At 51.1% G+C, this 26,042-nt stretch overlaps 12 protein-coding genes across 12 annotated transcripts; 6 read left to right on the top strand and 6 right to left on the bottom strand.

Moving 5' to 3' along the window:
* Nucleotides 1–757: 757 nt before the first annotated feature.
* JCM6883_006494 (uncharacterized protein) lies at nt 758–3,125 on the bottom strand (the record flags this gene model as incomplete). Its single annotated transcript, XM_076631873.1, has 6 exons — nt 758–1,365; nt 1,429–1,472; nt 1,537–1,654; nt 1,722–2,250; nt 2,315–2,781; nt 2,846–3,125. The coding sequence occupies 6 exons, from the start codon at nt 3,123–3,125 to the stop codon at nt 758–760; spliced, it is 2,046 nt and encodes a 681-aa protein (XP_076488209.1).
* Nucleotides 3,126–3,452: 327 nt separating this feature from the next.
* On the bottom strand, nt 3,453–4,878 carry JCM6883_006493 (uncharacterized protein; the record flags this gene model as incomplete). The annotated part of the gene is made up of 6 exons (XM_076631872.1): nt 3,453–3,509; nt 3,580–3,718; nt 3,788–3,915; nt 3,986–4,286; nt 4,358–4,460; nt 4,524–4,878. The coding sequence occupies 6 exons, from the start codon at nt 4,876–4,878 to the stop codon at nt 3,453–3,455; spliced, it is 1,083 nt and encodes a 360-aa protein (XP_076488208.1).
* Nucleotides 4,879–5,069: 191 nt separating this feature from the next.
* Nucleotides 5,070–7,332, bottom strand: RTF1 (RNA polymerase-associated protein; the record flags this gene model as incomplete). The annotated part of the gene is made up of 9 exons (XM_076631871.1): nt 5,070–5,229; nt 5,293–5,651; nt 5,717–5,836; nt 5,908–6,047; nt 6,105–6,179; nt 6,237–6,492; nt 6,561–6,861; nt 6,932–7,135; nt 7,223–7,332. The coding sequence occupies 9 exons, from the start codon at nt 7,330–7,332 to the stop codon at nt 5,070–5,072; spliced, it is 1,725 nt and encodes a 574-aa protein (XP_076488207.1).
* A 346-nt stretch (nt 7,333–7,678) lies between these two features.
* JCM6883_006491 (zinc finger MYND domain-containing protein) lies at nt 7,679–8,655 on the top strand (the record flags this gene model as incomplete). The annotated part of the gene is made up of 3 exons (XM_076631870.1): nt 7,679–7,831; nt 7,919–8,122; nt 8,203–8,655. 3 exons carry the CDS (start codon nt 7,679–7,681, stop codon nt 8,653–8,655), a joined length of 810 nt encoding a protein of 269 aa, XP_076488206.1.
* Nucleotides 8,656–9,175: 520 nt separating this feature from the next.
* On the top strand, nt 9,176–10,170 carry JCM6883_006490 (zinc finger MYND domain-containing protein; the record flags this gene model as incomplete). The annotated part of the gene is made up of 3 exons (XM_076631869.1): nt 9,176–9,310; nt 9,402–9,602; nt 9,688–10,170. The coding sequence occupies 3 exons, from the start codon at nt 9,176–9,178 to the stop codon at nt 10,168–10,170; spliced, it is 819 nt and encodes a 272-aa protein (XP_076488205.1).
* A 1,089-nt stretch (nt 10,171–11,259) lies between these two features.
* Nucleotides 11,260–11,532, top strand: JCM6883_006489 (uncharacterized protein; the record flags this gene model as incomplete). The annotated part of the gene is made up of 1 exon (XM_076631868.1): nt 11,260–11,532. The coding sequence occupies one exon, from the start codon at nt 11,260–11,262 to the stop codon at nt 11,530–11,532; it is 273 nt and encodes a 90-aa protein (XP_076488204.1).
* Nucleotides 11,533–11,986: 454 nt separating this feature from the next.
* On the bottom strand, nt 11,987–12,790 carry DFR1 (dihydrofolate reductase; the record flags this gene model as incomplete). Its single annotated transcript, XM_076631867.1, has 3 exons — nt 11,987–12,377; nt 12,461–12,711; nt 12,770–12,790. 3 exons carry the CDS (start codon nt 12,788–12,790, stop codon nt 11,987–11,989), a joined length of 663 nt encoding a protein of 220 aa, XP_076488203.1.
* Nucleotides 12,791–13,214: 424 nt separating this feature from the next.
* FMP32 (Fmp32p) lies at nt 13,215–14,380 on the bottom strand (the record flags this gene model as incomplete). Its single annotated transcript, XM_076631866.1, has 8 exons — nt 13,215–13,227; nt 13,292–13,357; nt 13,432–13,452; nt 13,533–13,624; nt 13,709–13,882; nt 13,972–13,989; nt 14,063–14,217; nt 14,287–14,380. The coding sequence occupies 8 exons, from the start codon at nt 14,378–14,380 to the stop codon at nt 13,215–13,217; spliced, it is 633 nt and encodes a 210-aa protein (XP_076488202.1).
* Nucleotides 14,381–14,807: 427 nt separating this feature from the next.
* Nucleotides 14,808–17,658, top strand: JCM6883_006486 (uncharacterized protein; the record flags this gene model as incomplete). Its single annotated transcript, XM_076631865.1, has 8 exons — nt 14,808–15,215; nt 15,277–16,254; nt 16,334–16,484; nt 16,552–16,726; nt 16,794–17,060; nt 17,133–17,144; nt 17,213–17,377; nt 17,439–17,658. The coding sequence occupies 8 exons, from the start codon at nt 14,808–14,810 to the stop codon at nt 17,656–17,658; spliced, it is 2,376 nt and encodes a 791-aa protein (XP_076488201.1).
* A 582-nt stretch (nt 17,659–18,240) lies between these two features.
* On the top strand, nt 18,241–20,253 carry JCM6883_006485 (uncharacterized protein; the record flags this gene model as incomplete). Its single annotated transcript, XM_076631864.1, has 7 exons — nt 18,241–18,277; nt 18,336–18,695; nt 18,786–18,903; nt 18,978–19,093; nt 19,169–19,296; nt 19,361–20,155; nt 20,224–20,253. The coding sequence occupies 7 exons, from the start codon at nt 18,241–18,243 to the stop codon at nt 20,251–20,253; spliced, it is 1,584 nt and encodes a 527-aa protein (XP_076488200.1).
* Nucleotides 20,254–20,397: 144 nt separating this feature from the next.
* Nucleotides 20,398–24,143, bottom strand: MUS81 (Mus81p; the record flags this gene model as incomplete). Its single annotated transcript, XM_076631863.1, has 9 exons — nt 20,398–20,880; nt 20,935–21,077; nt 21,139–21,208; nt 21,273–22,366; nt 22,434–22,466; nt 22,536–23,189; nt 23,251–23,748; nt 23,822–23,972; nt 24,036–24,143. The coding sequence occupies 9 exons, from the start codon at nt 24,141–24,143 to the stop codon at nt 20,398–20,400; spliced, it is 3,234 nt and encodes a 1,077-aa protein (XP_076488199.1).
* A 157-nt stretch (nt 24,144–24,300) lies between these two features.
* JCM6883_006483 (inositol monophosphatase family protein) lies at nt 24,301–25,936 on the top strand (the record flags this gene model as incomplete). Its single annotated transcript, XM_076631862.1, has 8 exons — nt 24,301–24,454; nt 24,675–24,862; nt 24,928–24,974; nt 25,046–25,309; nt 25,387–25,426; nt 25,490–25,521; nt 25,601–25,656; nt 25,797–25,936. 8 exons carry the CDS (start codon nt 24,301–24,303, stop codon nt 25,934–25,936), a joined length of 921 nt encoding a protein of 306 aa, XP_076488198.1.
* Nucleotides 25,937–26,042: the final 106 nt, after the last annotated feature.

Raw genomic sequence — 26,042 nt, 5'->3', positions numbered from 1 at the left:
TTCATAGTTTTACTCGCACTTGCACATAGTACTCTGCTCTCTTTTCCGGTCTTTCTCTCTCGTCTTCTTTCCGGTTTACATAGTTCCTCTCAACTCGTTGTTTATACTCTGATCACTCGCAAAAACCCCTCGCTATTGTCGTTTTCCTCTTTTTCCCTTCTCTCACGATTCACTCTATGTACATACTCGTAGCACTCGCAAACCAGATCTTCCTTTTTCTCTTCCTCTACGCTTCTGTTCGCGCAGCGGTCAGTGAGATACCAAAGCTCGGGCACAGAATTTGCTCTTTCGCTCTTTTCCTGAGGCATTCACGACACTGCGCCTCGTCCTTCGTGCCGGTTGGCTCACCAGCAAGCTCGTCAGAGCTGTCACTGTAATAGCATTCTCTTGGCGCTGATGAGGGGCAGAAACAGAAATAGAAGATGTGCGTCAACTTCCCCGAGCTTTGACGAGAAATGTGCGTCAAGCTTCGAACCCGTCGAAATGGTCCTGACGCCTCCGTCTCACGCAACGTCGTTTTCAGAGGCGACTTGACATCAGGAGTGTCATCACGTCGTGCAGTATGCGAGAAGCTGCCTCGTGAATGAGGTATGCAATTACGAGTCTGCAATTCGAAAACTCGGTCGAACGATGAGCTCGAAACCGAACCAACTCGCAAAGACTCGTTTGAGACTACGCCATCGTATCGCACGGGTCTTGAAAGGCAGTGTAGCAGAGCATATTATATGGCAACTCAGAAGCAAACGAAGAAAGGAAACTATCTCGAAGGAGGTCTTACAGCACCTCCCGCTCCTCCAGGATTCGCTCCCCTTCCCCTTCCCGCAGCAAGTCCAACCCTGAAAGGTCTTCCCAACCTACCCATCCACGTACCGCCCGTCGGTCCTAATCTATTCGCTTCGTTTTCAGCTTGGAGAGTTTGATCCGCTCGTTCTGCTTCTTCCGAATTCTTCTCGAGTTTGATGATTGGTTCTTCTTCACCCCCCGCAGAAGTAACTCCCTGCGACGAGTCGAGATTGACCGCGAGAGCTCCACTGTGCCACCCACTCGCAGTAACCGCATAAACGAACGTCCGATTCTCCTCCGTTTCTCCATGGAACTTGATCCTCGTCGGGTTCTCAACCCTATCAGGAGCCCTGGGTCGGTTAACGACCGGTCGAGGAGCAGCGAATCCGGGAAACATGGGGTTTCCTTGACGAGTTGGAGCGGGGAGAGGTTGATTCGGATTGTTCAATTGAGGCCTTCGATCAGGAACGACTGAGGGTTCCGGTTGGGACGAAGGAGGAGCGGAGAGAGGAGTGTGAGAGAGGACGGGATGACCGAGTCCGAGAGCTCCAGCAGAGTAAGATCCCCACGAGTAAAGCTCGCCTACGACGCGGGAAAAGAGTCAGTCACCAGGGAAAGGAGGGCTTGAGCTGGAGACCGACTAACCCGAAGAGGTGAGTGCGAGATTGTGGTAATCTCCTTGTGCGATCCTAGGTTTGATCGAAAGGTCAGTTCGTTTCGAAGTTGCGGGAACTGGAAGAGATGAGCACGGACTTGATCACACCTAGTCCTTGCAGTTTAGGAATCACTTTCGGTTTCACCTGTTCGTACCAGTCCGAATTACCGAGAAGAACGAGCGATTCAGTCGAATCAGAAGTCGAGGGAACGGAATCTATCAAATCCAATTTCAGACCCAGCTCGTTTGTCGAAACGGATGAGGCAGAGAAAGGAGAGCTCACAAGCAGCGAATGAGTTGAAGTGAGCAGAAACATGAGTAATCTTGAGGTTCTCTGCGAGAGGCTTGTCCTTGAATTCTCCCAATTTCGCGATTTCTTCGCGTTCACAGAAGTTCGACATCAACCTCCAGTTCCTCCTCCCGGACAGGAACTCCGCATCGAGTCGTGCCATACTGTCTCTCGATCGTACGGGACTATCCTCCGGATCGTTTACGGCGCCTTGTCGAGCGTGAGGTCGAGCTGGATCGGGAACGGGTGAAAGAGAGAGGAAGTAAAGACGCGAATGGTTCGTCAAAGCGATGATGAAGTTGTCACCACAAGCAAGGAGCTTGATCTTCTCGTCCGAGGAGTCAGCGTCGGGAAGAGGAGGAAGTCGCAGGGTTTCGATGTCGCGAGGAAAGGTGATTCCTTGAGTCGAAGGTGAAGTGAGCGAGTCTTCCCCGTGAGCCCTCGCATCGCGGTCGAGACGTGCCGATCCTTGCTCCCACCAGACGTAGACATCTGCCCGTGAACTGAGAACAGCCGAATAGTCCTAAGCGATCGAGTAGGTTTTAGCTCAAGCAGGCGAAGCGAATAAATGGAGATAAATAACTCACCCATCCTGCGTGAACACTCGTCACTTCTGGTGCAGCTCCGGTAGCTCCATATCCCCATCGTAGACTCTCATCCTTGACCTCGACGATTCGGCCAAACGAACGAAACTCCCAAACTTTTCCATCTTGTCCAAGCATGATTACATGTCCTCTTCCCGCTTCGAGCTGTTTGATCGGCCCTAGCTCGTCACATTGAGGTAAGATGGACGGCTTCAATGCTCTCCCATCGTGGTGCAAAGGAGCGTCGTCTCGACTCCAAGATCCTCCATTCAAAGTTCCCCAACTCATAACTTTTCCGTCGGCCGTCAACGCATGGAACGACCATCCTCCGGCGGCGATCGATACAGGAGGTGCAGGGAGTTCGAGTCGAGTAGGGAGGACTAGTCCTCCTTCGAGCAAGCGGGAACGAAGCCGAGTTTCGAGTCGAAAGGTCGAATCGGGTAATCCGAGTCGTCCGTTCTCGTTTTGACCTGCGATTCCGATTGCACAGTCAGTGAGTACTTTGAAGCACCTCTGAACGTCAACTTGGCTCACCCCAAACGTAGGCCGCGGACTCTGACAGACTCTTGTAGAGCTGAAACCATCCAACTCTCCTCCCGCTAGCTCTGACGGGGAAATTGAAATCGCTGATACATCTCCTCATCCAGAAGATCTCACTGTCCTCCCCTGGCTTCGTGAGGAACTCGTACCATTGACAACACGTTCGAGCAAGTGCGATGATGTCGGAAGTCGGGATTGCGGGGAGAAGAGAATCGGTAAGGACGTCGACGGGTAGGCGTGAGAGATAGTCGGTTTGTTGTTTCGTGGTAGCCATACTCGAAGCGATTCAGTGAGGCGAAAGAGGGCAAGAGAGGGAGGTGAGAAATCGACAAGTTCCTTCGAGGTTCGCAGATAAGCTTTTTCACAAGGAGTGTTCGTTCTCGCACAAGCGATATCGCTACACCAACACATTCGCTGTGGGAGCAGAGGGGCGCGCTAGCCTAACGAAAGGAGATTATCTGAAGCTGAATTTTGTCTCTTGTCGGAATGCCTCGCTCTCGCTCTCGAACAAGTACGCCACGACAAGAGGCGCAAGGAGTCGACACCATGATGTGCAAGAGAGATATAATTACGACCTTGCTGTAAATCGGCTCGATCTCGTTTAAACCGACCAAAGACAAATCTGACCATCTTCTCCTCCCGTGACAACTGTCGAAGTCTACACACGCACCAGCACATACAGTTAGACCTGTGGAACAACTGAGAGCGAAGCGAGTTCGGCGACTTACCTCGGTATTGAGATGAGCGCAACGAACGATATCGGTATGACCACGGTTCGTTGCGAGGGTTCGACCTCCCGCTCCGGACAATACTTGTTCCATCACCCAGGTTTGAGGATCCGATGCGTTCAAGACCGCGACATCTCCTCTGAGAACGAAAGAGGAGGTCAGCGATTCCGAGAAGAAAACGAGAGAAGAGCGGAAGGGGAAAGCGCACGAGTTGGTACCAGCGAGGAGACATACTCCTCCGAGTGCAGGGTTGTAGTGGGCTCCTATCAGGTACTCGGAGCGCCAAGGTTGAAGCGCGACATCGCGAATGTCACCGAGATCGTGAAGGAGGTTTTGCTATTCGAACAAACGTGAGTCATCATCGATGATAGACGATCTGCGTAGATCAGTCGCATCGAGGACTCACTTCATCTGCATCCCAAATCTGTAATGTCTCAATCGTCGTAGTCCCCCAAACCCCTTTCATTTCCCCTTGCCCGTTCAACTGCATCCAACCCGCATCGACGATACTCGCTCCGACTTGTAGCGTACTCTGTAGCGCATCGTCTTCGTCTGCTATCCGAATATCGTACGTGTTAAGAACACCGTCGACTGAGCCGGAGAGGAGAACGTGAGAAAGGGAAGGGGAAGGGTGGAAGGAGAGGGAGGTAATATCGTCGGAGTGAGATTCGGTGTAGGTGTGTTGCAGTTGCATCGTCCGTAGATCCCTGTCGAGCGTAAACAGGAGAGATGAGCTCAGATTGGGACGCAAAGAGAGCAGTCGAAGGAGAAAACTCGCCAGAAATCGATCATTGCTTCGTAATGGTATACTTCGGTTCCGACCGCCAAGCAGGACTGTTCACTGCTCTGAGCCGCACAAAGATACGGTGCGCCGCTCTTGCCTGTCGACGGAACCGTCGGATGTCAACTTTTGGAGGTCGATTCAGCGAAGGAATCCGACTCACCTCTGACCTTGAACGCCTCTTTCGTGAGATCCCTGAGATCCCATCCAGCTACAGTCCCATCCTTAGCGGTAACGAACGCAACATTACTATCCTTCGCTGATCCAGCTGCCAAACTCGTGATTCCTTTTTGTGTGCTCGCTAGTTTGCCTAACGGTTGCAGAGTAGGTGAGAAGGCACGAATAGAGTCATCGGAACCGGCAAAGAGGTAGCCCTGACTGAAGGGAACGGCGTGGAGGACGTAAGGAGGATTGGTAGATGAAGAAGGATCGAAAGAAGTTTGGGCAGCGAGTCGGAGAGAAGAGGTCGAGGTACCGGGAACTAGGAGAGGTGGTGGTTTTCGAAGTAAGCTTGCCATGGCTGTCTGGACGTAACGAGTGGAAGCGTCGATGTTGAAAGAGCGCCAGCAAAAAGTTTCGCGGTTCAATCATTTTCGCCAACACGAACGGAGGGACTCGCTAAGGTTGACAGCAATGCGACAGTACATCGTGTTGACAATCAAGAGCGTATCTATAAGGTACTAGACAGAAAATCCCACAAAGAACGATTCTAGAAATCGAGATCCAAATCAAGCTGAACGCTGCTCGCGACGACAGATTCGATCTTGTTTCCCTTTGTACGCGCAGCAGAAGCGGCGAGAGAAGGAGTCGAGGCGCCATTCTTGGTCGGAGTCGTCGCTCCGGTCGGCGTTCCAGGAGTTCCTCCTCGACTGTGATCGTTCCCAACACGAACGTTAGCACCCGCTCGAGTTCGGCAAACTAGGGAAGCTCACCTATCGTAGGTCAACCTCGTCATCGTCTTGACCCTAGCCGAAGGATCAACTTTTACATTCTCTCCCTTCGCAAGTGAAGCCGCTTGTCTCCTCCTCTCTTCCTGGCTCCTCGCCTCCGCCTTCTGAATCTCCTCTCGATTACTCGCTCGGTTCCTCTCGTTGACCCTCCTCATTCGTTCCTGTTCGTTCTCCTTCGTAGGAGTTCCAGCTTCGAGTTCGGCGAGTTCTTTCACAGTTTTTTCGTAAGTTTCGGTATCTCCAGTCGAGTGGGCGTGGTCTCGTTGGACGAGGAGTCGAGCTTTCGCGGCAGCTCCGACGGGTCGTCGTCCGTTCTTGGCGAGTTGGGCAGCGAGATCTTGCTGTTCAATCGAAAGAATATACTCGACTTAGCCAAGTATTCGGCGAAGTGGAGCGGATGACTCACCTCGGTCATGATGTATTCCTTGTGCTTCGCGAGCTGTTCCTTGACTTTGTTCAATTCTTTCGGAGTCGGCATGTCGACTTTCTCTTCCAGACAAGTGGCTTTCAGACGGTTAAGCTCCTCCTGAAGATCCATAGACGCTCCGAGTGTCAGTAATTAAGTACTACTCATGGGAGAGCCACATGTGGACTCACGGGAGCGACAGGAGAGTTCGAGACGATCTCCATGGTGAAGTTTCGAACAGATTTGCCGTGACGGAGAGTCAGTTCGATATCGGTCATCGCAGTCGAGGTTGCTTCAACTTTGTAAGGTTTCGCTCGTCCAGTTCGGATACCTGCAGAGATGGAAAGAGTCAGAAGGCACAGAAACCCTGAATGGACGGACTCCTCACCTTCGATTTGACAGATTCGATACGCCATCGTGTTCTTCCTCGAATCAATTCCGACTCCCAATCGAACCCATGCACCTGCATTCAAACATGTCAGCTAGACCGATGGATGGGGCATGGAGGGAAGAAACTGACCTTTCGCCCACTCTTCGAACCAAGGAGCTTTGTAAAACTCGGCGAGTTTCGCTCTCGGTACCGTCACTGCTTGAAGATCTGCTAAGGTAATCTGAGGTCCTTCCTTCTTCTTCGATTTCGATTTCTTTTGGACTTCTTCTTCTTCAGCATCCGAAAGTTCAGGGTCGGATTCGGTTTCGTAAGAATCTTTGCGTTTTCGAGATTTCGACTTCTTTCCTTTTCCTTCTGCTTCGTAATCGTCGTCTGAATCAGAGTCCTGAGATAAAACACCAGGGGTTAGTCATTGCCCTGGAGATCCCGCTCGGGAGAAAGGGTAGAGCTCACTTCTTTCTTCTTCTCCTTTTTCTTTCCTTTCTCCGCCCTACTGCGTTTCAACTTCTCCAACCCCTCGTTCTTCGACGAAGTCAATCCCGTAGCTTTCCTCTGCCTCGTAGCTCTGCTCGATCCGTAATCCTCATCGTCCTCATCGTCGTCTTCTCCCTCCGCATCTGAATCTTCCCCTCGTTTCGGTCCACGACTTCTCGAAGCCATTTTCGCTACTTGAATCCTCGTTTCCCGTTCATGCATTTCTTCTTTACGCTCCGCGATGATGTGCTCCCTTTCAAACTCTGGCAAACTCTTGATGCTGTCGAAACAAACGATGAATCGAGTTAATTGCGAGATCCCGCGTTCGAAAGAGGGAGATTTAGACTTGCTGTTTGCGATCAGCAGCATTTTTGTAAATCCCTTCAAGAGGATAAGGATCCTCGTCCTCTCCTCCTGCTCCTCCCGCTTCCTCATCCGAATCCTCAATCTGTTCAGCGCTCTTGATCACTTTCCTCCCTCTCGAAGCAGTAGTAGCTGCCGGTGCTGCATCCGAATCACTCGCAGACATGTCCATATCCGAAGCGGATCCATCTCTACGACCACGAGGGGAGGGAGAGTAGGAGAATCAGTCGTGTTACAACTTTCGGTTTAAGCAACGAGAGTGGATGGGCGTAACTCACCCGGATTCGGCGGGACGTCTACGCTTGTTCGATTTCTTGCCGGATGATTTGCTTTTGCGTTTCGAGGCACCTCCTTCAGCGAGTCCGAGAAGTTCATCATCAATATCCATCTTGATCTATGATCTGGAGTTTTTGAGGCCAAGCGATAGGGTTGTGAGAGCTTCCTCGTGTGGATCGAGGTGACGTTTAGGAGAGGATCGGAGCAAGAAGGAGGTCAGACGAAGGGATTCGAAGTTTATCGAATCCGTTAGACCTCTCTTCCGACTCAACCAGTACTGCCAGTCGCCTTCTGAGCTTCACAGAACCGCCAAATCGAGCTAGTCTGTCGCATCACACGTGCACCCTCCTCCTTCGCCGTTTCGACTCATTCAACTTTCTCATCCCCTCCATCTCTGAGGCTCTCACTGTCAGCACTTACATTCGCCATAGCTACGAGTCACACGCGATCACGAGGCTATGTCCTCTAGCCAGGCGCAGGAAACGACGGTAGAAGCTCAGAAAGAACTCGAATGCGTTGTTTGCGGCAAGACGTGTTGGACGAGATGCTCGGCATGCGGCGCGAATGGTACGGAGTGGATGTATTTCTGCTCGATTGAACATCAGAAACTCGTGAGTAGTCCCTTTCACTTTAGGTCTTCGAAGTTGAGGAACCTCGCTCTTGCAACCCTCGTTCGCTAACTCCATTCGTTCCGACAGATCTGGCCCGTTCACAAACGGTTCTGCGGTGTCAACTCGTCCCCTCTCCGTTGGCCGCTTCTGTCAGACTGCGAAGCCGACGAAGCCAGAGAGGTTTTACGAAATTTCAGACGCGAACAATCTAAAACATCAGCAAAATCAAAGGAATTCGAGGGATTGGGGTTCGTCGAGTTTCCAGGAAGCAGTACGCACGTGGATCTAGAGGTAAGCCCACGCCTCGATCGTCGACATCCACGTCGAACCAAGATAATTCGCTAACCTTTTTTCCGACTTCGACTTCGCAGAATGTCCTGCCTCACATCCTCGAAGCCTCCGAACCGAGCATCGCAATGTCGAACAAGAATCGAATACTCTTTACAATCCTTTTTCGTCGAGAACTCTACCGAATCAAGGTCAAGCTTGCGGAACGTCGAGAACCGAATTCACAGCTCAATCCGGAGGACCCGTCGGCTAGCGAAAGGGAAACGGCCCGAGATCCGATCGGGGCTTTGCTCAATCGTCGAGGCTTCGAGAAGATTCTGCTTAACGCCGATCAACACCAGGAAAAGGTCGATATTTTCTTGCACAGAATTTTCATTCACAGCGCCGTCCTTGCTCGTTACTACGCAGATTTTTCACAGCTCGAAAACTTGCGCCCTTGTCTCGACTACACGCGCGAGCTCATCCATCGCCAGGCCGACATGTCACAACGTGAAATAGATATCGCCGCCGCTTCCAGCCTTCGTCAAAACGTTTAAGCCGAAGCCCGTTGAAAGAGAGCTCGAACGCAGGTGGATTGGTCAGTGTCTGTAGCGAGAAGGACTTTGGTAATCAACGTCGCTAGATCAGAATTTCTGTTCCGCACCTCTTCAAACATTTCTCAGTTTCCGTTCATCTCGGATCCTCGTCAGCATTACCACTTCCTTCCTTCTTGTGGACATAGACGGGATACATACCTTCGTCAGGGCCGGTTCACGAAGACCGCGAGCCCCCAGGGGCGAAGGTTGGAGGAACGAGCTTCACGACACTTCGGTATTCGACTCCGCCTCCTGCTCGACTCGCGTCCCCCTCATCTCTCGCTGTCGCCTCTCAATATCGATCTTGATATCGTCGTAACGGACTTGCCGCGGAAGGAGGAGAGGGAAGAGGAGGTACTTCCTCGACGCTCGAACCGCCTTTCCTCCTTTCTCTGTACAGCCCTCGTCTCCTCTCTTCATTCTCCCTCGCCTTCCCTTCGTAGCTTTCGTCCACGACACCCTTTCCGAATCATTCTCGACAATGTCCGCTAGTCAACCGTCCGACTCGTCAGGAGATTGCGTCGTCTGTGGAAAGAGATGTTGGACGCGATGTGCAGCGTGTGGTGCAAACGGAACTGAATGGATGTACTTCTGCTCGACGGATCATCAGAGACTCGTCAGTACTATGTCTCCAGTCTCTAGTCTGTCTCGCGGGCAATGGTGTATCAACCTCTGTCCGAATTGGCTGACTCCTTCCATGTCGACAGGTCTGGTCCGTTCACAAACGATTCTGTGGAGTCAACTCGTCTCCACTTGTATGGCCCCTTCTATCAGACTCGGAAGCTGACGAAGCTAGAGAAGTTTGCCGAAACTTGCGACAAGAACAATCCCGAACGTCAGCAAGAGCGGAGAAATTGGAGGGACTCGGCTTCGTGAAGGCCAAAGGAATCGGCCTTGTAAAACTCGAGGTGAGCGGGTAACGGTCGTTCATCGGGAAACTTGAGACTCGCACTGACTCGCGATTCGCTAACTTTTGCGGTGACGAGAACGCAGAGCATCTTGCCTCACATCCTTCAAAACTCGGATCCGAGCTTCAAGATCTCAAAAAATGATCGCTCGAACCACGTCGCGATCTTTCGTCGAAAAATGTTCGACGTCAAGGTCAACCTGGCGAAATATCGAAATTCACCAACGCGACGAGGGAGGGAGGAACTGACGCTGGAGGCACAGGAGACGGCACGAGATCCCATTGGCTACACACTCCAACAGCCCGACGTCGCCCAGGAGGCTTGGTCCCTTCCCGACACCGACTCACCGAATTCACCTTGGCGCGATACTTTGCTGCACAAAATCCTCATCCTTTTCGCACTTCTCGCTTGTTATTACACGGAACCTTCGAGGTACGACGAGTTGCTACCATTCCTGAAGTACGCGAGGGACGAAGCCGAGCGATACTGCGAACTAGTCGTCTACACCCACAACCCCGAGCTCGCTCTGAGTGTCAAAGAGTCTCTTACCTCGGAGGATTTCTGGTGATCTGGAATCGGTGGAAACTGTGTCGTCTGTTTCAGAAGAAAGTGGAACGAGAGGAAGGTTAGGTCCCCATTTCGCTAGACGTGACCATTTCTGCTTCTTTTTCCCTGTTTGCTGGTTGACAATTTTACCGCTTCCCTTTTGTTCCCACGTAGCGACGAGACCCTATCATCCTTGATGCCGGTTACTCGTCCTGGGTCGCGGAGTTACCGCGGAAGAAGAAGAGAGGAGGAACTTGCTCGCCGCTCGGACACCTTTCTCTCTCTCGTTTTCCCATTACCGTACTCTCGACTTCGCCCTAGTCTCGCCCTCGAGCAACCCTCCATTCGCCTCGACAATGTCCACAACCGAATCCTCCGATTCCGACATGTCAGGAGACTGTGTAGTTTGCGGGAAGAGATGTTGGACTAGATGCTCGGATTGCGGTGCGAATGGGACTGAATGGATGTACTTCTGCTCTACGGAGCATCAAAAACTTGTGAGTTCAAGCTCTCCAGTCTCGAGTCTGTCTCGCGGGTGCCCGTGAGACCTTAGACTTTCTCTTTCTCACCTTCGAATCGCTGACTTCTTCCTCCATCTCGAGTCTCGACAGATCTGGCACGTTCACAGGCGGTTCTGTGGAGTCAAGTCGTCCCCGCTCCGATGGCCGCTTCTTTCAGAATCGGAAGCCGACGAAGCGAAAGAGGTCTTGAAGGAACTGCGACGAGCACAATCTGGATCGGGCGTAAGAGCCAAGGACCTCAAAGGACTGGGATTCATCGAAGGTGTGAACAATGGCGCAAGGGCGGACCTCGAGGTAAAAGCGATTCCCCTCACCCTCATATCAATTTCAGCTCAAATTGATGTCTCTCTCGCAAATGTGTCGTCTCCTCTCTTGTTGCACCGCAGAGAATTTTGGGTCATATCCTCGAGAAATCAGACTCCGCCTTACCGTGGTCAGCACAAACCCGATCACGTTTTATCGCAATCTTTCGTCGAAAACTTTTTCACCTCAAGCTCATACTTGCGGAATCTCGAGACTCGGATTGGCGGCAAAGCGGCAAGGTTGACCCCAAAGCCTGGGAAGTAGTTGGAAAGGATCCGATCGGCCTCATGCTTTTGTCATCCGGTGTCGTCTACGATCAGTTAACCTCCGACGATGGAAAATGTGAGGTTTGGGTCGAACCCTTGGTGCACAAGCTCCTGATCTGTTTCACGATTCTCGCTCACCGTTTCCAGAACCCTCTACAATTCGACGATCTCCAACCTTTCCTCGACTACGCGCAGCAAGAAGTCGCACGCTACCTCGATCAAGTCGTCCACGGAACCAACCCAGAGCTCGCTCTCCGTCTCAAGGACGCTCTCGAGCTTGGACCAGGCTTTTAGCATCATGGTAAACCTAGGGGATGAGGGTTCTGTCACAGTCGAAGGGAGAGAGAGTTGGAGCGGATCGGATAACGAGACCAGGTGTCGAGTCTTTTTGCTTGTCAATGTTTTCAATTTGCTTTATTGTACTGTTCTGCCCAAGTTCATCTCTCATTTGCCTCGGCGACTATCTTGACGCGAGAACACCCAGTTCAGACCCAGCACGATGGGCTGTATCGATTGGACGATAACATGCGAGTTCATCCAGTGTGAAAGGAAAACGAAAAGTGAGTCTTTTGTAGTTCACAGCTCTGTTCGCTCAGGGGGGCTAGCATTGAAAAGAGTTTAGGCTCACTTGCGATCTGATGCGGTAGGAGATCAACGAAAGATCTAGCCTGGAACGAACCGCCGAGTGCACTTTCGTAAAATACAACAATTCTCAAATATCGATATCCCTCCCTCCCCTTCCCCTTGTCTATTCCCCTCTAACCCACATCTCAAACACATACTCTACCATCTTCTCCCCCTCTCCCTTATAAGCCTTATCTTTCTCCCTCTGCGTCCCTTCCGGTACTTCCCACCCTGCCCATTTCTTCAACTCCTCATGACTCGCCTTCGTCCATCCGGGATCTTCTGTGAACGGGTGGAGGAAAGTATCGCAGTCGGAGTAATCGGTGAGGATTCGAGTGAGGAGGACTCGATCGATCGAATAGGAGGAAGAAGAGGGAGAGAGGAGAGCTTCGTTGTAGAGTTGCGCGCCTCCGATTAGGAATGTCCGTCGAGACGACGACGACGACGAGGTGGGACGGAGGAGAGAAATGGCGGATTCTAAAGAATTTGCGAGCTCAGTCAAAGGCGAATCTCCTCTGCGAAAAATCGAAAATCGCGGTTAAAATCGTCAATTAATTCTCCTCTCTCCTCTTCCTCCCGGTAAAGACAAGTGGCTCACAGATCATACCCCTCCTGTCTACTAACCACTACGTTCCTCCTCCCCTGTAACGGCCTAAACTTTTTCGGAATCCCTTCCCAACTCTTCCTCCCCATCACAACCACATTCTTCTCCCCTTCTTCCGCCTTGGACGATTCTCCTTTGGTGATTCGAGCGAAATAGGCCATTTCGTTCGAGAGTCGCCAGGGGAGGGAAGAGGAACGACCGATAGCGTTGGAACGGGTTGCGGCGACTATTAGAGTGAGGGGAAGCTATCGAGAGAGTGGACGCGTTAGCTTGCATTGTAAGTAGAAGAGAGAACAGGCTCACGGGTATCATCTCGGAAGTCATGTCGGATGGAAGAAGAGAGAAATGTTCTTGATCTTGAACGCGTTCTTCACCGCGATCTGATCTCTTGAACAAGGCAAGGGTCGTCTAGGCTCATGTACTCGAGCTACGCTAGCGGTCTACTGCAACTCGCACGTGTAAAGCTCTCAGCTTTCTCCAATTCGAAATTCTCGCTTTCGACTCATTCAACAATTTGCTCTCAAAGCTTTCCTCTCCCTACCTACGATTCGGGTCTCGGTATGATACATTTCTCGGCGAAGTAGCCATGCGCGGCGAGGAAGCGAAGGTGGGAACGCGTAAGGAGACGAAGCGAGATTGAAAACAGTTACAACAAGATTTGAACGACAGAATGTGCAATGAACGGATCGTACAGGGCTCCAGCTCGACCAAGGTAGAGAGCAAGAGAGAGTCGGCGAGGGATGTCGACTCAATGCGCGAACCTATACGAGATGATTCAGTCAGGATCTCGTATTGGAAAAAGAGAGAAATGGAGGAACGACTTACATTCGGAGGTAAGCGAGCAGTAGGGCACCGGTACCGGACATGACTGCGAATGCGTATTGCAGAATGCTATTGATCGATCAAACGTTAGCGTTAGCATTCTGTCGAACCTGAAACGGAGCGAAGGTAAAGCGAGAACTCACTTGAATTTGACGGCTTCCATCCTATCCGAAGCAAACCGGAGGATCCCGAGGTCAATCAGCTCACCGAAAAGTCGATCGAGAAAGGGAGAAGAGGGACATACGAAGCACGTAACATTCCGATTTCATTCTCTATCCTCGTATCAACTTCGGTCAATTTCGATTCCCTCAAACTCATCTCATCCCGAATGCGACCCTGTGCACATCCACAGTCTCGATCTCATTAGTCCTCTTCCCTACTCTGAGGGAACGAGACAATTGAGAGAGAATGAAAACGTACTTTCTCTAAATTCAAATCCAACCTCACCCCCGCCTGAGTCCTACTGATCTCCTCCCGTAGTTTCTGTTTCAGTCGTTCGATATCGCCGAGGAGACGTTCATTTTCAGCTTTGAGGTTGACGAAATCGGTTCGTTCGGAGAGTTCGAGGTTTTGTTTCAGGGTCGAGAAATCGATCTGCTCGAAAGATTTCCGCGGCCTCATCAGCAAAGAATCCTGTTGGAGCTACTAAGGACTCCTGAGGTGATAGAGGAGAGGGTTCTCACCTTTTGTCGATCATGATGCTGTAAGAAGACCCAGACGATGAACCGTTAGCGGTCCTCTTTCTTTCAGGTGCGATACCATGGGTGTTCGTACCTTGTAATGTTCAGTTCTCGTCACCAAGTTCCCTTGCAAGTTCGAAATCGCTTCCGTAATGATATCTTCCAACGCGTCGACTACTCCTTCCGCTTGTTGTCGATTCAGGCCTTGTCCTTCTAACCGAGTCACATAGTCGGCTGTATCGAAGAAATCTACTCGTCCCTCATACAGTCTTGTCAGCGAGGCAGAGAAGAGGAGATGGAGAGATGGAGAGAACTGACGTTGAGCGAACAAAGGTCGAGCGGCGTGGAAGCGACGGAGCGAGGTGGGACGGAAGGCAAGGTGAGGGAGCTGAGATCGTAGGGGGGATTGCATAGCAGCGAGTAGAGCAGAGACTGAATGGGAGAAAAACAAGAGAGTTTCGAAAGCGAGTTCATCTTATTTTGGGGTTGCTTCCCTCCCTCAACCTCGCTAACAGTTACCTGCTCGACCAAGAGGAATCGAGAGCCGATCAAAAACACAGCAGCTCGAAGCAGATGGCAAGACGGCGCACATCGCACAGAGCGGGGAGGAAAGGAAGGATGAAACGTCAAGGACGGGAGCGTGAAGATACGATACGATAATACATCGGAGCTAGTAGTTCGTGCAAAGCAGCGCGAGAAAGAGAGCAAGAAGAAGAAAGGAGCGCGAAGTCACTTCACGTGCGCGCGGTTTCCTCTCTCTTCTCTTCCCCCTCTTTCCCTCTTTCTCTTCCCTCTCTTTCGACGGATTCGCAGGAGAAGAAACAAGAAGAGAGAGCGAGATGGAGGTAGCAAGACACAGTACTTCTCGCTCAACCACTCCTCGACCCCGATCTCCTTTCAACGAAGACTCGGCGGACTCTTTTCTTCCTCCCTCTTCTTCTTCATCTCTCGTTCCTCCCCTCTCGACCGCACCAATCTCTCAATCGATCGGATCGGATACGACTCAAGAACAAAAGGACCCGATCGATGCGTTGAGGGGACCTACTCAACCGTTTTTCATGGCGACGTCGCACCATCAAACTCCTCCTCCTCCTCTTCCTCTCCCTTCTCTCGTCCTTGGAGGGTTGAGCCGGGATGTAGGGGATCCAGTATGGAGCGGTGGACAAGCTTCGAGAGGAGGAGAGGAGTGGCAGAGAGTTGAAGGAGGAGAATCGAGGGGAAGGGAACGAGAGAGGATTCATTCAGAGGTCAGTCACTTCCTCTTGACTTCACTTGTCAGGGGTGGCAGGCTGAAAGATCTATTCTCAGGTGAATCTCCAGCAACTCGTCTTCTCGCTCGAATCGAAAGTACATTCGCTCACTGAAACTGTCAGAGAACTTTCTCGTCGACTTCACTACTTCGAACAAGCTTCTCTCGAACGAGATCGTCAACTCGATCATCTTCATCGCACCGTCATCTATCAACAACAACAATCTCCTCCTTCTGCCGGCGCCATCAGTGGAGGAGGCACTCATTACTTCGCTCCTCGACCTTCAACCGATTCCACCACTTATTACGATTTACCTACCCCTCCTCCCACGTCGAATCTACACGAATTCACCTTCATGGAACAAGCGAGAACGACTCCAAGTGGATCTCATCGTCGAACTGCCTCGACTCCTTCCGCGACGATTCAACGCTCAGATTCTTTCCATCATCCTCAACTCGCTTACGCTACTTCCTCCGCCTCTTCTTCCGCCGCTATCGCTGCTGAACAGTTCTACTATCCTCAATCGTCCGAAACTCCTCCTAGTCGTACTTACCCTTCGACTCCTCAACGTCAATCGAGTATCTCTCCTTCAGAACCTCTCTATTCTCGTCGAATCAATCCTCACCACGTCGCTTCACCGGTTCCCCTCGTCGGAGGAGGAGGTACTCCATTCGTCGGACGTCGACCTACGATGAGTCACGGACGAACCCTTTCGGCTTCAACTACGAGTTCGAACCTTACGGGAGATGGAGGAGGGAGTTGGGCGTTCCCTTCCCCTTCTTCCCCATCGACGACTACTACTTCAAGGTCTTCTGCAGAGTTGTTCAGGTCTAGTTCGATGGATTCGGGTTCGTCGGCTTCGATCGCGAGTTTCGAAAGTTTGTCGTTGGTTGGAGCTGGAACTGGAGCTGGAGCTGGAGAAGGAGTTGGGAGTTTGGGAGGAACGATGATGATGAATACGGTTGTGAGACCTTTACGTGAAGATGGATACAATTATCGTGGGTTATTGGAGAATGATAGTGATATCGATGAAGACGTTCGTCCCATTCCCTCTTCGCATCTCTCTCCATCGAAAACGAGAGAAACTGATGAGGTTCGGGGTTTCTTACGAGCAGATTTTCGTGAGGAGAGTCTTTTTGCAAAACGATCAACAGTGCTCGTTGTTCCTACAACAGAGGGTCAAGACGACTTGTACGATGGAAAAGAAACAAAGGTTATTGGAATCGGTTGCGAAGTATTTGTTCGATTTGTCGACTTCGAAATTTGGTTAGTCCCTCTGGCCTCTCTCCCTTCTCCCCTGACACTGAAGAGACTGAAAGTCCTCGCTCGATAGGTAACTTCCTCGTTAGTCGTTGCATCGAATCGGCCGACGCGGGGATTGTTCAATTGTACAGTCAAAGATTCGTCGGTCATTTCCTTCAGTTGAGCTTGGATCCTTTCGGTTGTCACGTCGTTCAGAAATTGTTGGATCGTTGTGATGGGAGTACTAAAGAACAAGTCATCAACGAGTTCGCATCTCCCTCTCTCTCTTCTTTCTTCTCGCAAACTGATGTCGATGATTTCGATCCGAGATAGGTTGTCTCCCTTCCCGAACACTCTACTTCAAAAGCCCTCTCTCCACGTCTGGAACCGACTCTTGTCTCAACCGAACCCTCCCGAATTCTACCAACGTCTCGCCGAGATGGGTAAGACGACTTGGTCTCGTATCGTCATGGAAGAAGGTGGATCGCTGTTGGTACAACACATGTTGGAGGATTGGAACAGTGAAGTACATGGGAGTATCGTCGCGAGGGAGTTGTTGGAGGGTTTGGAGGAGGTCGCGATGACGGCTTGTGGGAGTTTGTGAGTCGATCTCGCTGTCTGTCTTCAGCCAAGTCTTTGAGCTGTGACTGACCGGCTGGATTCGGTTCATAGTGTTCTAGTCGCGTCGGCTTTTTCTCTTCTCTACTTCGACGTAGGTCGAGCATGAAGACTGATTCGATTTTGTTTCGCAGGTTCATCGATCGAAACTTCCTCCCCTTCCGCACCCGAGTCATGGAACTCGCTTCAAAACTCGCGATCGATACCTTTGGCGCAAACATTCTCGAACGAGTCTTGAAACTCTCGAAAGTCTCTTCGGAACTCCTTTCCCAATTCATTCAAGAAATCACTTCTACCCGGTTCGCCCTTTCCTTCTCCCTTCCCTTCCCTCTCCTTGTTGACCACTCTTGGCGTTGACAGTGAGGACGAAGAACAACCTCCTCTCCTCCTTACGATCGCCTCTCATGCTTCCGGTTCGAACCTAATCTCGCATTTGATCTCGAGCTCAATCGCTCCTTATCCCGATAAATCGAAATTGGTGAGATGTATCGCGAAGAACAGTCAGAGGTTGGTAGATGAGGGGGGGATTCATGCCGCGAAACTACTCACCCTCATCGGAGGTGGTGGCGGACAAGGATAAGGAGGAGGAGGAGGCGGGAAAGCTTGAATTCGAATGCATTCGAAAAGGTGAGTTTTTTCTCCTTGAGTCGAGAAGAGACGAGATAAGAAAGTAGCTGATAGGGAGCGGGAGAATAGCTATTACCTTATCCTATCCTTCACACTATTTACCTTGAACCACAATCCGGAACGAAACGAACAAGAAACGAACAAAAACGAACTCGAGAAAAAAAAAGCTTTGAACTTCGCTTGATTCTTACTCTAATCGATTATCTCCCTCGTGTCTCTCTTCTCTTCTCTATCTTTCTCTAGTCGTGTCTCCCAGTGTGTGTGCTTTCTCTATCTGTCGGAATCTGGAATGAGTTGTGTTAGTTTTCAGTGCTTCAACTTGCGAAAAGTTTCTCTTCGACTTCCTCGAAGCTGCTTGAGACTCGCTGTCATTCATCGAGAGCAGGTAGGAGCAGTCTCTCAAAGAAGCGCGAAATCGCAAAAAGCGAGCGAACTGAACAGCACGTGCCGTTCACTTTTCCCCTCTTTCTCCTCCTCTCCCATCACCTCAACTCCCGCGAACGACTGCACCCACCCTGGACAACTTTCATTGTGTATGGAAGTCAATATTGAGGGAGGCTTACCTCTCAAACGTGCGTGCTCCCTCCTCTTCCCGCTTCATCTAAACTTGACTCTCTCTCCCTCTCACAGACTTCACGCGAGCCTTGAACTGTCTCACCAAGTTCGGCGACGAGTTGGATGTCATAGTCAGCCGCGACAAGTGTTCATTCTCTACCGTCAACTCTTCCCGTACCGCTTTCGCCGTCCTCCATTTCTTCCCGTCCTTCTTCCAAGACTACCAACTCAACCCGGGAGCCGATAGTCAATTGTTCAAGTTCAGCGTGAATGGGAAAGCGTTGTTGTCCCCGTTGAGACCGAAATCGGTTAATACGATTGAAAGTGTCGAGATTCAGGTGGGATCAGGGTCGGAGGATCCGAATTTGAGGAGATTGGAACCGGGTGTAGATGCAGGGGAATGTAGGATCATCGTCAGGTTGAATTGTCAACATGGTGAGTCGTCTCTTACGCTCTTGCACCGTTCGAATCTAGAATGAAACTGATTTGGGCACTCGACTGTCACTCGTTCCTGCGAGATTGCAGGTGTGGTAAAGACTCATAGATTGACGTACTCGAATCCGAACGTTGGGAATTGGGCCAGATTCGATAAATCGAATTGTACTTCAACTTGGAAAGCTTCGAGTAAAATCCTCAAAGAATGGTTCGCTCGCACTTCCTTCTATCCGCTATTCATCTCTCGTAGATTAACTGATGGGGTTTCGTGCGTCGAACCAGGACTGATCACTTCTATTTGAAGACTGGAACTCATACGTTCACCGATGAGATCACTTTCTATTGCTCGGAATTGGCTTGTCGGTTGAAGAGTTTCGTCGATACTTCTTCTGAGCAGAGTATGTCCCTCTTCTCGATTAGTTCTGCCACTGAAGCAACGTTGAGCTCATTGTGAAGTGGCGGCGTACGAGCAGATTTATCGGAGAACGAAATCATGACTTCTCGACCTTTGACGACTGAGTTATCGATCGCTACGGAAGATTTCGATTTATGGGACGTATCAAATCGAACGGTCGTTACTTTCGCACTCAAGGAGTTCAAGGTGAGCCCTATTCCGAACCTTCGATCTTCTTGAACGCTCACGTTTCAACCTATTCTCTCGCCAGGCAATCGTCAACCTCTCTGAAGCTCTCTCACTCCCCATCACCGCTCATTTCACCGAAGGCGGACGGCCCCTCATGGTCGAAGTCGAAGGCGACTATCTCGAAGCGAAATTCGTTATCGCCACTTCAAACTACGATGCCGCCGCCGGAAGTGTCAGCAACTCAAGTGGGAGTAGTCGAGCGAGTGCAGCAACCGAAGGAAGTGTCAAGAGGGAGAAGAGTGAGAGTATTTCGCAGAGACAGAATGGGAGGAGGGAATCGACGAGTGGAAGTGAAAGAGGAGGAGCGAGAAAAGATTACGCGAAGTTGTTCAATACTCCAACACCGTCGCCCGCTCCACAACCTCGACCTGTCTCGACGAGTCAACCTCAGGAACAACAGCGAGAGCAAGAAGAAGATGACTACGATTATGGAGGATTCGAGGATGATGCGGCGGCATTCGCGGAAATCGATCAGTTATCTCAAGCTGCGAGTCAACGACAATCTACTCAAGAACCTGTCGAACGAACGACTGGAGGAGGAGGAGGGGGAGGAGCGATGGGGCCGGAGAGCTCAGGATTAGGATACTCGAAAACTGGAGTCAAGATTCTCGTCAAAGATACTTCGGAGGCTCTACCTTCTGAAGCGAGCGACTATCAGAACCGATATAGGGAGGATACGGAGGGAGCAGGGAACAGGTCGAGGTTGGAGGAGGATGAAGAGTTCTTCGGAAGGAGTCCCGAGCCCGGAACGGTTGAAACGGTGTTGGGACCTACTCAGGGTTATCCGGAAGAGGATCCGGATAGACCAAGGAAAAAGGTGAGTGAACGTTGTTTCGTACTAGCTCCTCTGGAAGAGACTGAGTTAGTGCCTCGTTCTTGTCACAGTCGAAATGGAACATTCTCGATGACGAGTGAATGCTCTCTCAGCTGGATCGATTGTTTGTCTGTATTTGTCTCTCTCCCTGTTTCTCGACGTCTTTTTCAGTAGTACAACCTTGTTGCTTTGTTACCAATCTCGCAAACAGAAAAAGAAAGAAAATAAGATTGAACCAAGCTCTGTCAATTTGGATATTTCCCTTCATCGTTCATGATCAAATCCCACACCTTCGCCCCCAACGCCCCTTTGATCTCGCGGGTTCCAGCACTAACGAGATTACTCGTAACGAAATCCTGTTTAGTCCTCCTCTTCGGTTTGCCTCTTCCTGTCGGTCCTTTCCCTTCTCTCTCCAATTGATCCAGTTTCCGATTCTCTTCCTCGATCTCCTGTTCCCATACTTTCGCTTCTTCGTAGAATTGAGCCAGGGTTTCCCATCGATCGACGAATTTGACGGCTTTCTCTTCACTCATTCCGTGGATTCGAAGAACCATCGAAGCCCATTGAACTCGAGATGTCAACATTGAATCGGTGTCGTTGAGACCGGCGAAGGTTGAATAGGTGGTGAGGTATCGATGAGCGGGTTGCGTCGAGCGGAGATGGTGTTGCAGGGACAGATACGTGCGTCGATCAATCACATGGTCGGGGATGATTCGGAGGTCATTGTTCTAGAGAGTCGTGTCAGTACGAGTGATTGGAAATAGAGAGAGAGGGAGAGTTACCTCGTAGATCTCGGCCATGATTTGAGTTCGTTTCTTGAGGTAGTTCATCGTGTCGTCGAGGTTCGCGCTTTCGTGAACAAAGAATCCATCGATCACTTGGAGTTCCGATTTGCACGTCTTGTGCGCCTTCGCGAGAGAAGAGTCTGATAGATACAAAGAAATCAGACGAGAAACTTGAGAATGAGAAATCGAACGAGAGCTCACCTGCGATTAGATCCCCATGTTTCTCAATCATATAGATCCTTTCCGTGATGCCCGAATCCTTGAGTCGAACCTACAGTAAGCGTTACTGGGTCAGATCGCGAGACCCAAAATCAATCGGACCCAGCTTTGCTCACCTTCTGATCATGATACCTTCCATCCTTTATCGAAGCCGTCAAATCTTCCCAAGTCTTCCTCTCAACGATCGCATCCAACACAACATCCTGTTCCCTCGACAAGGCTTGCCCAGTCCTCGGATCGACTTTTCTCGCGACCCAAATCATATCTCCAAGAGGTAACATTTTACCATCAGCTCTCATTCCACCTCGTTTCAGTAATTCGGAAACTTCGATTCGATGTCCTTTCGATTCGCGTTTGCGTTCTCGAGTATCTACGATGAGGTAGACTTTGAAGGACCCGGCGGGCCAAGTGATCGGTTGGAAAGAGGGGAACGAGGAGGGAATGGTAGGGTCTGGATCTCGTGCGGGATCGAGTGGGTGGCGAGGAATGTTTGGGTGAGTCGGGAGGGGATCGTAGCATGCTTGGAGAGGTTTCTTCGTTGTCGTGAGGGCGAGAGGGTCGTCCGAAACACAGGCGAGGATGGCGGAAGCTGAGCTCGTCGTTCGTTCGAGAGGCGTAGCGGAGGTATGGCGGGACGCAAGAGGTGGAGGAGAGGCGCGAGCTCTAGAAGGACCGGCGATCGGTTGAGAATGAGAGGAAGAAGAAGATCTCGAAGGGGCGGGAATTGGATCGTGGGTAGAAGCCGCAGGTTTTGGATGTTTGAGAGGTAAAGGGAGAGCGTGATTGACTGCTTCGAAAGGATCGACCGCGGCTCCTAATCTTCGAACCTGAGGAGGAGGTAGATACATCGCTTCTTTCGTTTGCCTTCGTGTCGGCTCCTTGAAGCCAGCGAGCAGTGCCGCAACCGGATCGTCAGAAGGTCGTTTCTCCTTCTCCCTCGCCGAATTCGCACCGTTAGTGGTGGTTGCGCTGAGCTCAGACTCGGGGAAACCGGGAGCGGTTTCGGTTGAAACTCGTTCTTTGATGTAGGCGCTCTTCGTCTTGTTGATCGGTCGGAGAGGGACCGTTCGAGTGAGAGTCGCTTTGTTCCAGAGTCCTCGAGCCATTGCGTGGAGGTCTTGAGCCGTTCGGTATTCGATTCGATACCACATTTCACTCCCTTCCGGTTGACTGACTTCGGCCTCACTCCGTAGTCTTGTTCGTCGATCGTCTATAGCGAGAGAGGAACGTTTTAGTGAGCGAGAACCAGGGGGAGAAGAGGAGAGAAAAGAACGCACTTTCGTCGAGGTAGAAGTATCCGAATGCTTTGTCTGTACGTGATCGACGACTTGGCCTCAGTCAAGTGACATCACACGACTGAGGAAGAAGCTCCGACTCACCAATATTGGCGATCGAAGGAGATGGAACGGGTTCCGACGAGATTGGCGCAGAAAACGCTCCCGAAGCGATTCTTCTCGCAGCAGCCGACGAGATGGCTGACCTCGATACTGAAGCACCTCCTCCTCCTTCTGCACTACTGCTCGATCCGATACCACTCCCTCCCCTCGCAGCAGCCTCCCTCGCGATCCTCGCAACTGGATCTTCCCTACTCTCCCTCATACTCATTTCGATCGCTCTCCTCGTGTCCTCCTCCAACTGCATCTCTTCATCATCGTCGTTCCTAATTCGAGACGGTCCAGGTTCGTCGAGGAAATTAATCGGAGTTGCCGCTCTCGGTCTGAAGACGTTCGCGTGAATACTCGCTGGTCGACCTCCTAGCGTTTGACCTCTTCCTGAGAACGACGCCGAACGAGCTCCATCCGAGGAAGGGGGAAGACCGTTTAATCCGCCAGAAGAGGATGGGTGTCGAGCGAGACCGGAGGAAGACGGAGGACCACCATTTTGAGCGTGACCGGGAGAAGAGGACGGCACGTAGACGTGTTTTGGAACTCCAGCGTCTTCGGCGAGACGTTCGGCGAGGGAGTACCCTTTGTCGGTGAGGTAGAAACGAGCGGGTCGGACTTGTTGAGTTGCGACGAGGTCCTTGCTCATTACTGAGTACAAACATCTCACTTTCAGTCGAAATCGAAAAGACTGAACGGGAATAAAACTCACGAGTAGACATGTTACTCCAAGCGCTGTACGTGAACCCTGATCCTTCTCGTCTTTGGCCATCCCTGTTCGCTGAAGTCGTATCGAACGAAGTAGCCGAAAACCCTTTCGCATCCGCGATAATCTCATCCTTCTTCAACGCTCGATGTCGCTCGTCATACGACGAATTCATGTATAAACTGATCAGGAGGGCGTAACCTCCCGAATTCTTCTTTGGGATGTATTCACGTTCCGTTCTAGCTTTCGCTTTTCCCTTCCCTTTTCCTGTCCAAGTTCCCACCTCTTCGTCGTCCTCAGCAGGAAGATCTCGAAAAGCTCCGTCTGGATGAGCCTGGAAGCCTAGAGCGGGAGTGACGGATCCAGGGACGATACCCATCGTTTTTTGACGACGAGCTTCTCGAATCGCATCTTGTTCGGCTTCTTCTTGCTCTTTCGCTCGTTTCTTTGAAGCTGCTGTAGATGTACCAGCTGGTGCTCTTCGTTTCGTAAGTGATGGCAGGACTGTCAAAAGTACAGACTCGAGAGATCAGCCGTGCGAAAGGAAACGGGAAGTTCTCTGAGGAACAAAACTGACTTCGATCGGGCATAGGTAAACCTCCCGCTTTCGCTCTCTCTTCCATTTTCTTCCTAATGAACTTGACCGTAGCTGGTCCCACTCCCTCAACCACCGTAGCTTGTTCAGGGTTCACATAAGTAACCGGGTTCGCTCTCAAGTTTCTCGCTGCCTACATCACTCCCAAAACGCGTCAGAATTCAAAGCCAGGAGGTAGAGGACGGTTGATGCTTACTTTCTTGAACGGTTGAGCCGATTTGAGTCCTTTCTCTTCGAGCGATTCTGCGTATGTTTCGATCCATTCTACCCAGTCGGGATTCCCAGGTTGTGCCTTGGGCGGCATCTCTCACGAACGAGGACTACTCCTGACGCGTCTTCGTGTCTGTACTGTCGAGCTAGAGTCGGTGCGAGTCGAATGAGAGGGAGAGAAGCAGAAACTGCGAGTTGATTCATCATCCCTTCCCTTCCCTTCCACTCACCCTTCTCGAACTCGCCCAGATATGTCGACTACCGAATTGAACTTTGAGGAGATCCATCAATTCACGATCGAGTTGGCAAGGAAAGCGGGAAAGATGATCTTGGAGGGTTCGACGAAACGTACTCAACAAGCTGCGACGTTGGGTCAACCGGAGATCAAGAAGAATAGGGTTGATCGTGAGTCTGTGGTGCTCTCATGTCGAAAGCGTTGAGCGCAGTGGGAGCTGGAGGAGGAATCGTGGTCAAGCCAGGTGGGGGATGGACCGCTCGCAAGAGCTGCGTTAACTGGAAGTCGGTACAATGCACAGAGTAGACTGGAAGCTGAGGGTAACAACTGGCGAAAGCCCGGAGCGAGACCTGACCTTGTTCGCATATTGACTTTCGCCCAAAAATCTAGTCGTTACGGAAGTCGACCAAGCTGTTGAAGCGTTCATCAAATCCGAGATCTCTCGTTCCTACCCTTCGTTCAAATTCATCGGAGAAGAGAGTTTCGCCGGTGGAGAACGAGTAGACCTCACGGACGAACCTACTTTCATTTGCGATCCTATTGACGGGACGACGAATTTCGTTCACGCTATCGACTTTGTGGGTTCAGTCTTGCTTCTACTTAGTACCTGAGTAGGACTTGATGTGCTCTCGACCGATGGCAGGTTTGCTGCTCGATTGGGTTCTGCTACGAGCAAATCCCTGTAATCGGGTCCGTTCTCATTTCCCCAACTCCCTCCACCTGCGCGCTAGACTAACTTCCTCGCTTCCGTCATCGTACAGAGTAATCTACAACCCCTTCCTCGACAAGCTCTACTCAGCCCGCAAAGGACACGGAGCCTACCTTAACGAATCGATCCGGCTACCCTTCTCTCACCCTTCCCCTCCTCCTCTCGCTTCCGTCGGGGATGCCGTCGTCGGAGTCGAATGGGGTTCCGACAGGAGTAAGAATGTGATCGAGAAGAAGGGTAGGACGTTCATGAGACTCGCGGGAGATGGAAAAGAGGTTGAGGGTGGAAAAATGGTACATTCGTTGAGGAGTATCGGGTACGTCGTCTTTATCTCCGTTCGTCTCAGCCTGTGAGTTGGAGAGATGCTCAGCGCCTTGATCTGGAGGTCTACAGGTCTGCCGCACTAAATTACGCTTTCGTCGCAGCGGGTCAAGTGAGTTCCTCGGTAGTGTGACAGTCGCGGCGACGCATACTCACCTTACCATCGACTTCACAGCTCGACATGTACTGGGAAATCGGTTGCTGGTCGTAAGTCGCGACGAAAAGAACTCGATCCCAGCTGAAGTGACTGATTTTCGCTCGTGTTCTTTCCATCCGTGTTCTACAGGTGGGACGTCTGCGCTGGTACTATCATCGCACGAGAAGCCGGTGCGAAAGTCTACGGTAAGCTACTCCTCCTCTCCCTTTTCTCTTGCCCTTATCTCTCTCGGCCTAAAACGTTCAGAGCACCACTCGCGAAACCCTTGTACACTCGATTCGCTGACCCCTGCGGCTTTGTGGTCGTTCTCCCCCATTCACGATAGGACGAGGTGGGAAAGAGTTTGAACCTCAGGATCTAATGGGTCATCATTTCTTTGTTGTGAGAGCGATGGAAGGAGGGGAAGAAGCTCAGAATCAGATCGCGAACGAATTCTTTGAAACTTGTGAAGAGTACGATGCCTGATGAGCTCCAATTGCACTGTAAAGACTATTCAGCTTGGATGCCTTCATGGAACGACGCAGAGAGAGCAACGAGATCGAGAAGTGCGGAATCTATTTTGAGCGCGATT

Source organism: Sporobolomyces salmoneus (assembly GCF_050403485.1).
Source record: "Sporobolomyces salmoneus JCM6883 DNA, S_salmoneus_JCM6883_v1_ctg20, whole genome shotgun sequence".
Lineage (NCBI taxonomy): Eukaryota > Fungi > Basidiomycota > Microbotryomycetes > Sporidiobolales > Sporidiobolaceae > Sporobolomyces > Sporobolomyces salmoneus.
The sequence above is the reverse complement of the archived record's forward strand: the minus strand, read 5'-3'. Positions and strand labels throughout refer to the sequence as shown.